Raw genomic sequence first — 12,197 nt, forward strand, 5'->3', positions numbered from 1 at the left:
CCCTCTCTTAATTCTGCTTCATGTATCGTTTTTCTAGACTAAGAATATTCAACCCCAGCTGACTAATTCTTGGTGCTCACCTAATGGTTTTCACTTTTCAATTTATAGGTCACAAGGAAGGCCTAATAATAATAATAAAAGCAAAACTAATAATAATAATAATAATAATAATAATAATAATAAAAGCATGAACTTGCTCACATTTATTATTCACTCACTTTGTGCCTTACTCTGTTTTAAATACATTATATGTACTTATGCATTTAATCATCAAAATAGCCCTAAATTATTATTCTCATTTTGTAGATGACAGAACTGACCCAGAGAACATATGTCAGTAAAATTCATGTCAGAAAAACAGAATACTCTTTAAATGTTTAAAAATCAAGGGATACTTAATCCAAAGAATTGGTTATATAGGTAATGAAAGAACTAAAAAGCCAAACAGGGACAGGGAGTTAAACCAGTGTGGCAACAGCAAGAAATCATTATGACTCTTAATTTGGAGGGGTGATGGAAGGAGACAAGATTTCCGGAGCTCAGGGACCTGCCTCACCAGGAGGACCTTGAGACAGGGTAGAACAGTTTGATGCGAGCTGGGTCCACCAAAGATCTACAGCCCAAGGAGAAGCAACCCAAGGGAAGAGGGAGAAGAAGAAAGAGAAATAGCCTGAGTCCTCTTATTCTCTCACCCTCCAATCCTCCAACTCTGCTAAATCCATTTTGAAGCCAGCTGACCTCAGAGCATGGGACATTCAAGGATAGTCTTTTCTGTGATTCAGAGAAAAGCAACAGAAATGCAAGGAATGTGTATTGAAAGCAAATAGGCAAGGATTATGTTGAAGGTTTAAGCAATTTGCCCAAGATTACAGAACTATCTGTCACTGAGTTGTTCTTTGGGATTTGTATATATGTAGCAATCATGTGCTCTGAATACAGGGGATAGAGGTCTTAAGGAGTGACAGTAATCACTTTTGACTCCATACTTTTCTCTGTCCGCATACCTTATAGGGTAACTTCAGGAAAATGTGTGACTACCACCACAGAAGCAGAAGAAAGGCAAGAAATGAGGAAGGGTCTGGGAACTCTACGTCATTTGCAGTGTCAGAGTATGCTTTGGGACTTATTTAAAGTAAGGGGAGCAAGTGATTCATGCAAGAAATCTGTACTTTTGTGCTGTCTTTCAGTTGATAAAGAATAGCTTTTTCTCCATGTAGACCTTATTTTCAAAGTAGATCTTACAAAGAAATAGTTCACATTAGATTAGATTCCTTTTTCAATTCACAGAACTTTTCCCCCAAAACTATTCCAACTGGAAGTGTGAATATTGACAGAAAATGTGGAGTTACTATCCTTAAATGTTTTAACACATTTCTTACTAATCTAAGGGGTTATGGGATGGAGCAGGAAAAAAGGGTATTTGATAGTACATAGGTATGAAGTGTAGGATTAACTGAAATAGATTGAATATGACCGTTATGGGCTAAGTGTGTCCTCCCCCCAAATTCATATGTTGAAGTTCCAATCCCTAGTACCTTAGAATATAACTGTATTTGGGAGTAAATTCTTTAAAGAGGTGGTTGAGATAAGGCTATTAGACTGGGTCCTAATCCAATATGACTGTGTCTTTATAAAAAGAAGAACAGACACCAGAGGAGTGTGTACACAGTGGATCAACAATACGTGAAGAGGCAGGAAGAGGGTGGCATCTACAAGCCCAGGAAAGAGGCTGCAGGAGAAACCAACCCTGCTGACATCTCAATCTTTGACTTCCAGCCTCTGTTAGAAAATAAATTTCTCTTGTTGAATCCGCCTGGTCTATGGTATTTTGTTATATCTGCCCTAGAAAATGGGCACGCTGACCAAAGAAGCAACATCTGGAGACTCTCAGTGTGTGAGGCACCACTACCAGCTGGAGATACCAATATTGATATGCTTTGTCAGATAAAACAATATGGCTGCCAGGACACCAGAGCTGTCCAGTCGGAATGAGAAGTTAGAGTTAGCCATTCTCTGCAAAAGCATAGATAAACTTGCTTTCTTTCCTTCGTGACTTCCCATTTAATTCAATAAGCATTTAATTGTGCATGTATTAGGCAGATAGTACTCTTACAGGTTCTAATGCATGAACACCTCATCAATGAATGGTACCATTGTGACATTGTAGAAACCTCCTCTTTCAATGATTATATACGGTTCCCTAATTGGTGGAAATAAAATCATCCCAGAATGTAAATGTCAACGTCAATACACCTAAAGAAGGAAAATAATTCTGATTTTCCTCAAGAGGAGATTTACAAACCATTCCTTTGTCATGGAAATAGTTCAAGTCTATACTATGCATTGAATGTTTCTCTTACTCATGTCTTACAAATGTGCTTTGGCAAAGGTGCCTGGGTGGCTTAGTCTGTTAAGAGTCTGACTCTTGATTTTGGCTCAGGTCATGATCTCATGGTTTTGTGAGTCTGAGCCCCACATTTGGTCTCTCCACACTGGCCGCTGAGCCTGCTTGGGATTTTGTGCCCCTCCCCTGCTCACACTCTCTCAGTCTCTCTCTCTCTCTGCCTCTCTCTCAAAAAAAAATAGACTTTTGGTGTTCAGAAATGGATTTTCAGGCTCCTTCTAAACAAAGAGAAATAGTCAAAATAGAATACCAGTTTCCTTGGTTCACACAAGGCACAATACTGAATATTGTTAGAAACATCATCTTGAAAGCACCTGAATGGCTCAGTTGGTTAAACCTTTGACTTCTGCTCAGGTCATGATCTCATAGTTCATGAGTCTGAGCCCCACATCAGGCTGTTAGTGCAGAGCCGGCTTTGGAACCTCTGTCCCCTTCTTTCTCTGCCCCTCCCCCACTCATTTTCTCTCTCTCTCTCTCTCTCTCTCTCTCTCTGTCTCTGTCTCTCTCTGTCTCTCTCTCTCTCAAAAATAAATAAACATTAAAAAAAATAATCTTGATCCCACATAGAAAAACAGAGTTGGTGTTAAAAACTAAATTTTTAATCTTAATGAAATCTGGCACTTTAAGTGTTTACCTGAGTGTCAACAATCCAGAGTAATACAACTTAGGAATTACTCAATAATATCCTGAGGTTATATAATTCCAACAACTATATATATTGAGGCTGACTCATGAACAGAAAAACTGACATTGGGACATATTGTTAAAATGAATTAGGATATCTGGCAATGGATCACATGTGCATATTTATCTCAAATTTTCAAATTTTCGTCCTCTATTCATTCCAATTATGTGCTTTCTAAAAAAGAATGTCTATAAGGAAACTTGAAATTTTCTTTTCATACAAAACAATTGAGATTTAAAAAATTTCAGTAGGAAACCATCAGAAGTAAGCTGGAAATAAATGATCAAAGTGGGCAAGTATGACTATAAAGATTTATTTAATGATTATCTAGTAACCACTGGTAGTAATATTTTTGTGGAATTAAAAAAATTAACTCAGAGGAATATTTGTTTATTTATTTATTTTATTTATTTTGAGAGAGAGAGAGAGAGAGAGAGAGAGAATGCATGCATATGTGGGGCAGAAAGAGAGGAAGAGAGAGAATACCAAGCAGGCTCTGCATTGTCAGAGCAGAACCCGATGCCAGGCTGGATCTCTGGAAGTGCAAGATCATGACATGAGTAGAAGTCAAGAGTCCAGCACTTATCCAACCGAGCCATGCAGGTGCCCCTCGGAGGAAATTTATTGTCAAATTCTTGAAACTAAACTTAGTATATGGCGATCTCTCTCTTTTTTTTAACTACAATACTAGATTTTTATGTTAAATTTTACTTTTTTATATTCAAATGTCATAAATCGTGAACAGAGTTATTTTTAAAAAAATCCATATTACAGAGAAACGTGAAGGTGACATGTTGGAAAGCACTTTGGGCTATAAATGAGGTAAAATGGGCTCTAGTATGTTTTCTTTGCCAAATAACCTTCTTTGGGTCTCAGTGTTCTCGTAACAAAATCGTGCATTCTCTCAGAACTGTTCCATTATTCCTAACATTCTAGTTTTCGAACCATTTCACAACTTTTCAAATTCCTTTGGCAAAAAACATAGGATATCAATAAAATAAAACTTGTAATATGTCAAAATCAAATGCGCAAATAAATATGAAGACTCAAGGGAAAGATCTCAAAAGGTGGTTGAGTACATCCAAGCCTCCAAGGTGCAGAGTAAAGACGGTTGTAAACTGCACAGATTTGTTACAAAGGCTACTATGATCCATGATTATTAAATAAAACCAGATAATATTTCAGTGATCATTTTCTATGCTTACTTTTCTTGCCATCAGATTAAAAATTATACCCGGATTTGCATATGAGTGTATTGCATTTGTGACAATATTCACTGATTATTATGCCCCTCTTATTGCTGCATCCTCACCTCCTATTTCCAGATTAGCTGGGGAAACTCAAGATTTTTTTGAGGATAGAGATAACTTATCTCGAGGCTAAGTTTTTCTTACAATTCCATATACAGTCAAGTATTCTATGCAGGAAGGTTAATTGCTAATTGTTTGGCAACCGGTATATTAGAATTATGTACCATCTGGGCAGTGATACTTTCGTCATGTTGTCTGTTGTATAGACCATATTTCATTTTTATCAAATCTTCGGGAAATAAACCTCATTTCTCCAGAGCCTCCCAGAGACTGGCACATGCTTTAATGAATGAAGTAGACAGAGAACGTCAATATTCATTTATGTAATGATTTGTTATGGAGGAAAGTACATTGCAGCAAAAGGACTTCTGACAGCCCTTTGCTTAAATCACACTTGCCTTTTCCCTTCGGGCAAGTTTATTGCTTGCGAAATTCCTAGAAAGGTTAGGGGAGAGGACCGGAGACATAGAAAGGAGCTGAGGTTCAGGGACTCAGCACGGTTTTGGGACGTTACCAGACCTAGAGGGAAAGGTTTTGTCTTGGAGGAGTTCGGAAAGCTGGCGATCCGACAAGTCCTGGGTACAGAGAGAACGCTGCCGTTCGCCTCAGCTTGGAACTTAGCAGAGCCGGGAGAAGGCTTCGCGCAACCTGCCGCAGGGGCGGCTCCGAGGCAAAGCCCGCGGGGCGCGCCCTCGCCCCACCCCGGGAGCGCCGGGGCCGCGCAAGGCGGGGCGGGGCCGGGCTGGGGGCGGGGCTTCAAGTCAGCCCCGCCCCGCCCCACCACCCCGCGGGTCACAATATAGGGTTAGGGAGGCCGGCGGGCGGGGCTCGGCGGGGGAGGAGTCGCCGGGCGGGGGAGGTGACGGCGGTTGGGGGAGGGGAGGAGGAGTCGAGGAGGGAGGCGAACAGCGCCATTCCAGCCCGCGGCTCCCTCCGTCCCTTCTCCCTTCCCCGCAGTGGCCCGCGAGCCTCCAGCGAAGGAGCGCGCGCGCGCGTGACGCGGCCCGGTTTGCTCGCGCCCTCTCGCGCCCCAGCGTCCGCCGCCCGCTCATGGCCCGGGCCTCGGCGGACGAGCCGCGCTGAGGCGGGCCGCGCGAAGTCGTGGGGCCGCCGCCGTGGCCCTCGCTGTCCGCGCCTCGCCGCCAGCCCGCGGTGCCCGCGCACGCCGGCCGCCATCGCCTTCGCGCCTGGCTGGCGGGGGCGCTGTACTCTCCGGCGGTCCGCGCCGTTCCCTGGAGCTCGGCAGAGCGCGGCTGCCAGGGCCGGCGGAGGCGCGAGGAGCCGCACGCCGCCGCCCGTGTCGCCGCCGGCACCGCGGGGGCCATGACCGTGGAGCAGAATGTGCTGCAGCAGAGCGCGGCGCAGAAGGTGAGGCGAGCCCGGGAGCCGGCGCGGCCCGGTCCCGCTCCTCCTTCCGACGTGCTGTCCTCGCCAGCTCCCGGCCTTCCCCCTCCGCCCCTCGGGCCTCCGCTGCCCCGCGCTTGCTCCCCCGCCGCCCACCGTCCCTGCCTGTCGCCTTTGGGGGCGTCGCGCCCTGTGCGAGGTTGCGTGTGGGAAGTGGGGTGTAGTTAGTGGGTTTCAAGCCACTTCCTTGTTTTCCCGTAGCAGACAGTGCTGGCTGGGTATTGAGAGCGACCCTCACATTCCTACACTCCTCTGTAGGGCTTCTGAATTAAACTTTATTCACCGCCTCCTTCCTTTAGAAAACGGAGCAGCCAGTTGTCATCCTTCGCGAACACAATTTGTATTTCGAAGGTGGGAGCATTCCAGGCCTGCTAGTTGGCAAAAGGGTCTCCTTTGACTTGAATTGCCTGCCTGGCGGGGCAGGTACATTTACCAGGTGGACTCTGTGGAAGTAGAGGGTTTGGTTGGTTCCTTTTCCTTTCTGTGTTTCTTCTTTTTCTTTCTTTCTGAATATAGAAACTGCCTCTAAGAAAGGAAACCTTCCTGGCCATGTTTATTCCAGGAATCTTTTGTCCCCTCAGTTTGACCTTATTCCCTCCTTCACCCTTTACTCTTGACTCGGTCACACGTTCAAGTGGTCACTCTCTTCAACAAAGTAAAATAAAATCCGCGTGAAGCTTCAGATCTTTTATAGCGAGTGGTGAGAGAGTTTCCTTTTAGTCGAGATTTCCTTTCAGAATCTCAAGTGCACGATCATGGCTTGCACCATATCCTGAAGAGTTGTTGGCCATGACTTAATTGTATTTATTTATTTATTTATTTTTTGGCCTTGTCATTTGGTGAGAAGCATGTTGGGCAAAAAGAAAACATTGCTTTAGTCGTTTTGAAATTTGGGGGATAACTAGGATTTACCGCGAGCTGCGCCCAAAGCTGTGTTTGGTTTATCTGGGTGAGCAATGAATGCCCCACCCTATTGTAGTTTTGGCGTAGTTTGTAGCCTACCTGGGCTTGATTTTAGAATAAGGCCTGCTGCTCTCAAAGGAACTGTGTGTATGCTCACTGTCTGCTAAGTTTCTGCTTTGTCCGCTAAGTTTTTGCTTTGAGATTATTTTTAGAATTCTATGATAGTACTTGAGGTAATTGAAGATGCTCAAGAATTTTGGAGAGCAGGGATCGTGCATTGTTATTTTAGGCACTTTGGGAAAGTTGTTTCTGGAACTCCTGGTGTGTTAGTTAACTGTTACTGGTCAATTGGGAAGATTGTTGCAGACTGCAGTTCATTTACAGTGAAATGATTCTAGATTTAATAATGGGAGTTTGGAACAGTTTATCTCCTAATCCTTTCTATTCTACTTTGAATTCCTTAGACTTTACTTTTTGATGTTAAGTATGTGACAAAGTGTTAGTACTTAGGGCAGGATCTTGTGTTCATATGTATGCTAAGCAGTATTTAATGGGTTTGGTATCATTTTTGTTTATAGTTCTCCTCAGTGTCGCATATTAAAGCCTATTTGTTTCAAAGTTGGACATTTCAAAGTGGCTCCTACTTTTCACATCTTTTAAGTTTGAACTGTGGCAAGAAGTTTGTCAGTTTTTTTTTTTAATTGATTTTGACTAAAGTACTTCTTTAGCATAGACTCAGGTTGTGCAGATCTTCCTGGTTCAGAGGTTTATGCATAAAATTGTGGAATCAAGAATCAAATTATTGCAAGTGATCTTGGCCATCAAATCCAATTTACTAGTTTAATGAACTCCCTCCTTACACAAAGGGAATAGTTGTTAATCCACAATATTACCATTATGATGCTATTTTTAGTGTGTGTTACATCATTTTAGTGATATAGGGGAATTTTGGGGGGGGCAATATTATGCATTTATTTCAATACTTCCATAGTGGTATTTGTGTGTGTGTGTGTGTGTTTTAAAGAAACAATGTGTTTGTTTGCTTTTCACGTTAATAAACTATACTTTGTTATTCATGGTAGAACTATTTAAAAATATTTACATAGTTATAAATACTTTAAACCATCCACTACAAACGAATAGATTTAAATTCACCAAATTAGTAACTAGGAAGTGGACTTCAAGCTAGTAACTAGGAAGTGAACTTCATACTTTAGAAGAAACAAAAGTGAAACTCTTTGTTTTCACTTAGAAACTTTATGAATTATCAGGAAAGCAAGAAGTGTCTAGTTGCATAACCAAAATTTCAGCCTATTTTCTGCTTTCCTTAAAAAGTTATGTGATTGCACATGTATATTTGTTTTATGTATATAGTTCTATTCCAGTAGTTGGAACAGTTTGCTTTATTTTCAGGATTCTTTTTTTTTTCTTTCAGAAGGATGATTAGTAATCTTTTTTTTTTCTTTTTAATAGCACAACACAGAGCTTTCATCTATCTTTTGTTCACCTGCAAAGTAGCTTATCACAGTATAGGACCAGGGGCTGTCTTTTCCTCTGATGTGTTCTTTGCTTGATTGCTGAAGTTTAGCCATGGTATGGAGTGATGAGATGTAGTAAAAACTGCAGAAAGCTTTTTTGAGCTTTAGGTGATACAGGTGAGATGGTCAGTGATAGATTAGCTGTAGTTAGGGGCACCTGGATGGCTCAGTTGGTTGAGTGTTGGACTCTTGATTTTGGCTCAGGTCATGATCTCATGGTTCGTGAGATTAAGCCCTGTATGGTGGTGGCAGTGCAGAACCTGTTTGGGATTCTGTCTCCCTCTTCCACGATAAAAGAAAGACAAAAGAAAGTAACGAAACTAGCAATAGGCGAAGAAAAAAGAGGAAAGAAGAGAAGAATAAGCAGAGAAAGAAAAGAGAGAGAAAAGAAGCGACACGAAAGAGAAGAAAAGAAAAGAAGAAGAACAAAGAGAGAAAGAGAGAAAAAGAGAGAAAAGAGAGAGAAAGAGAGAAACGAGAAAAAGAGAAAAAGGACAAATAAGATAAAAAAGCACAATCTATCCCCCTCTCCCCCTCTCCCTCCCCCTCTCTCCCCCTCTCTCCTCTCCCTCCCTCCCTCTCTCTCCCCCTCTACCTCTCCCTCCCCCCCCCCACTCTCTTTGTCTCTGAAAAACAAACAAACATTTTTTAAAACAATTAGCTAGGGGCACCTGGGTGGCTCAGTGGGTTAAGCCTCCAACTTCGGCTCAGGTCATGATCTCATGGTTCGTGAGTTCAAGCCCCGCATAGGGCTCTGTGCTGACAGCTCAGCCTGGAGCCTGCTTCAGACTCTGTGCCTCCCTCTCTCTCTGCCCCTCTCCTCCTCATGCTCTGTCACTTTCTGTCTCAAAAATAAATAAAAAACATTAAAAAATTTTTTTTAAATATTTAAAAAATAAAACAAAAAAAGATTAGAGATAGTTAAATCCTGTGCATAATTTTGGTTTTGAACATATACCTTCAGTATTTGTGCTTGATATTTACCTAAATGTAGGATCCTTAGATCTCAAAAATCTGATACATACATAGATTCAAGTCCTAAATGAGGGATCTTGAGGGCAGCAATAGAAAGCTTCCTCCTAGGGACCAAATTGATTTATAGAGTGAAGTGAGCTGGATGCTATTTACATTAAATGCATTCTTCTGAGTTGAATAAAATATAAGGTTGATAGGGCAGGTATTTTGCCTATTTTGTTTTACCCTAGAGCTTAGAATGTTTCTTGCACATAGCAGGTTTCAGTAAATATTTGATGAGTGAAGTAATGAGTGAATGTTTTCTAAAAGAAATGCGAATGCAGTAGTTATTTTAGTTTCTTAACGGAATCTCGAGATTTAATTCTTGAGAAACCGTGGACAACTGTGGAATATGGGCTGTGTAGTGAAAAGACCATAGAGTGTGGGTTAGGTCTAAATCACCTTTCTGTGACCTTGGGCAAGTCATTAAGTGACTCTGAATCTTCCATTAAAGCCTTAAAGTTAGTATGATTAGACGTGAGCAACTCTTTTAGATCCTGAGTGTTTGGTGGAGGTAAGCATGCATTTATTTCTGGACAGGGAGGACGAAAATGAAATGTTAGAGGATGGAGGCAGAAGGAATTTAATGGGTCAGCAGTCAACTTTCACTTAATTACAGAGGGGTGTTAGGTGGGAAAGATGTCATAGATCAACCAAATTAAGAGTTAAAGCAAAACTTGGAAAAAGAATACAAACTGAATGCAGGGTAAATATTTTAGTTAAATTATTTAGTATTTTCTAATTTAGCTATCATTTAAAGTCATGAAAATATAGTACGGCATTTCAAGGGACAGTTAACATTATGTAAATCACTGTAAACATTACATAAAAGGGATATTCTTTAGTACTAAATAATTGGTTATGTTGTTATTAGCACAAGACTTGGTTTGGGCAAAGAGACAGGATCCAGGTACTTACTCTCTTCTTATTCTTTCTCACCTAATTTTGATTTGTATCCAGCATTGGATAACATTGTATCCAACTGCCTTAATGAATTTCATCAGTTTCAATAAATATTCTGTTGATTTTCTTTAATATTCTATGTTTATAGTTCATATCATTTGCAAGTAATTATCATTCTGACCTATTCCTTGTTAATACTCATACTTTTATTTTCATTGTTATTGCTTTAGCTGATATTACAGAATACTGTTAGGATTAATGTTAGTTTCTGTTATGTATTGTTTCATTATGATGTGGAGATTTCCTTATAGCCCTCTAAGTTTTTTAAATGTTTTGAAAACAGATTTTGATTTTTTATCAAATGGCTTTTCCTTTTTCCTTTTGCAATTACCTATGTGATAATTTGTGTGTCAGTAATAAAAACAACTGTAATAGATAACATATATGAAATATATATTTCTATGTTAAGGAATTGTGCTTGGAGTTTTAAAAACTTTTTATTCATTTTTTTCCAAACACATTATTAGGTGAGCACTATTTTTTTTTCACCTAAATGTTGTGGTTAAGGAAAGAGTATTAGAAAAAAACTAAAACAACATTTCATTGCTAGTATGTGTTGGGGTGGAATTTAAATTCATGGTCATTGCAGGCGGGTTATGAGCCTGCATTCGTAACCATTATGCTATATTGCTTTCTGGTAAAATTTCATTTAGTCGTGATGCCTCCAAATTCGATATACTAAATTTTAATCTGGAATTTAGTATCGATATTCTTAGATGAGATTGGTTACACAGTTTGTTTTTCTGCATATGGGCTATCGAGGTAGGGTTAGCTTATAAAATCATTAGAAAGCTTGTTGAGTTTTCCCATGCTTTTGGAATTGTTTAGTGTAGGATTAGGTTAAATCATTCAAAATTGTTGGTTTTTAGCCATTTTTTATTGTTAAATCTAAGTACTTGTTACTTTGACGGTTTGATGAATATGACTATAGCAGGCAGACCATTTTATTTAGAACAAGTTTTAGATAAGCCTTCCAAATTTTGACTATTACCTTTTAGGTTTCTACCTCTTCCAGCATCAATTCCAGCATCAATTTTAAAAATGTTTATTGATTTAGGTTTGATTTCATTTAGATGCATATATGTATGTATGTACAGGTCTGATTTTTTTCTTAAATCTGGCTGTGTAGACAGATCCTTTTCTCACTCCTGTTTGTTTTGTTTTAGTCTCAGTCTTGCCAGATGTTGATCTATTTCACTGTTCTTTCAAAATCCACTTCTTTGTTTCCTTTATAAACCCTGTTTTATCTTCTAATTCATTAATTTTTGCTTTTTGTCTTAAGTATTTTCACCTTTTTCCTTTTTTTTTTTTGGAGGTTATTATTGCTCTTTTTATACTTGGTGAGTTTCTAATAGAGTAATAATGACAGGTATTTTGGACTGTTGGTTTTCTTTGAGATTTGACTTCATTTTCTTTAAAAGTTCTTGTTTTTTGTTTTTTTGTTGTATGTCTCAAGATGTTGCATTTTTTTAAAGTTTATTTATTTATTTTGAGAGAGAGAGCATGAGCAGGGGAGAGGCAGAGAGGGAGAAAGAGAGGATCCCAAGCAGGCTCCACATTGTCAGCACAGAGCCTGATGCGGGGCTTGATCCCACGAACTAGAGATTATGACCTGAGCTGAAACCAAGTGTTGGGTGCTTAAGGGACTGGACCACCCAGGTGTCTCAATGTTGCATTTTTTAAATTGTTGATTTTTAGTTTGAATATGCTGTTTAAACAAGATGATTTGTAATAGTTTTAGAAATTAAGATTTTCGTATGACTAAGTACATGAGGTATTAATGAGCATATGAGAAGGATGTGTATTTGAAAGTTACAGAGTTCTATGTTGATATATTAAATGTACACATAGTGTGGCTTGAGTATTTCGTGTTTTTTCCTTGTGTCTTAATTCTGAGAGATGTTGAGGTACTTTTAATATAATTTCATCAGATTCTTTTTATTTCTAATATATCTGAATCCAAACTTGTGTGCTTT

The 12,197-nt window shown here is 39.9% G+C and overlaps 1 protein-coding gene across 4 annotated transcripts in view; it reads left to right on the top strand.

The window, feature by feature from the left end:
• Positions 1-5,676: 5,676 nt before the first annotated feature.
• Positions 5,677-12,197, top strand: part of USP25 (ubiquitin specific peptidase 25) — a 153,513-nt gene continuing 146,992 nt past the window's right edge. For all 4 annotated transcript variants that reach the window (XM_030328636.1, XM_030328634.1, XM_030328633.1 and 1 more), the window contains exon 1: positions 5,677-5,767. In XM_030328636.1, the coding sequence (XP_030184496.1) occupies positions 5,723-5,767 (45 nt within the window). In that variant the 5' untranslated portion in view covers positions 5,677-5,722. The remainder of the gene's footprint in view (positions 5,768-12,197) is intronic.

This window comes from Lynx canadensis, chromosome C2 (genome assembly GCF_007474595.2).
Source record: "Lynx canadensis isolate LIC74 chromosome C2, mLynCan4.pri.v2, whole genome shotgun sequence".
NCBI classification, from domain to species: Eukaryota; Metazoa; Chordata; class Mammalia; order Carnivora; family Felidae; genus Lynx; species Lynx canadensis.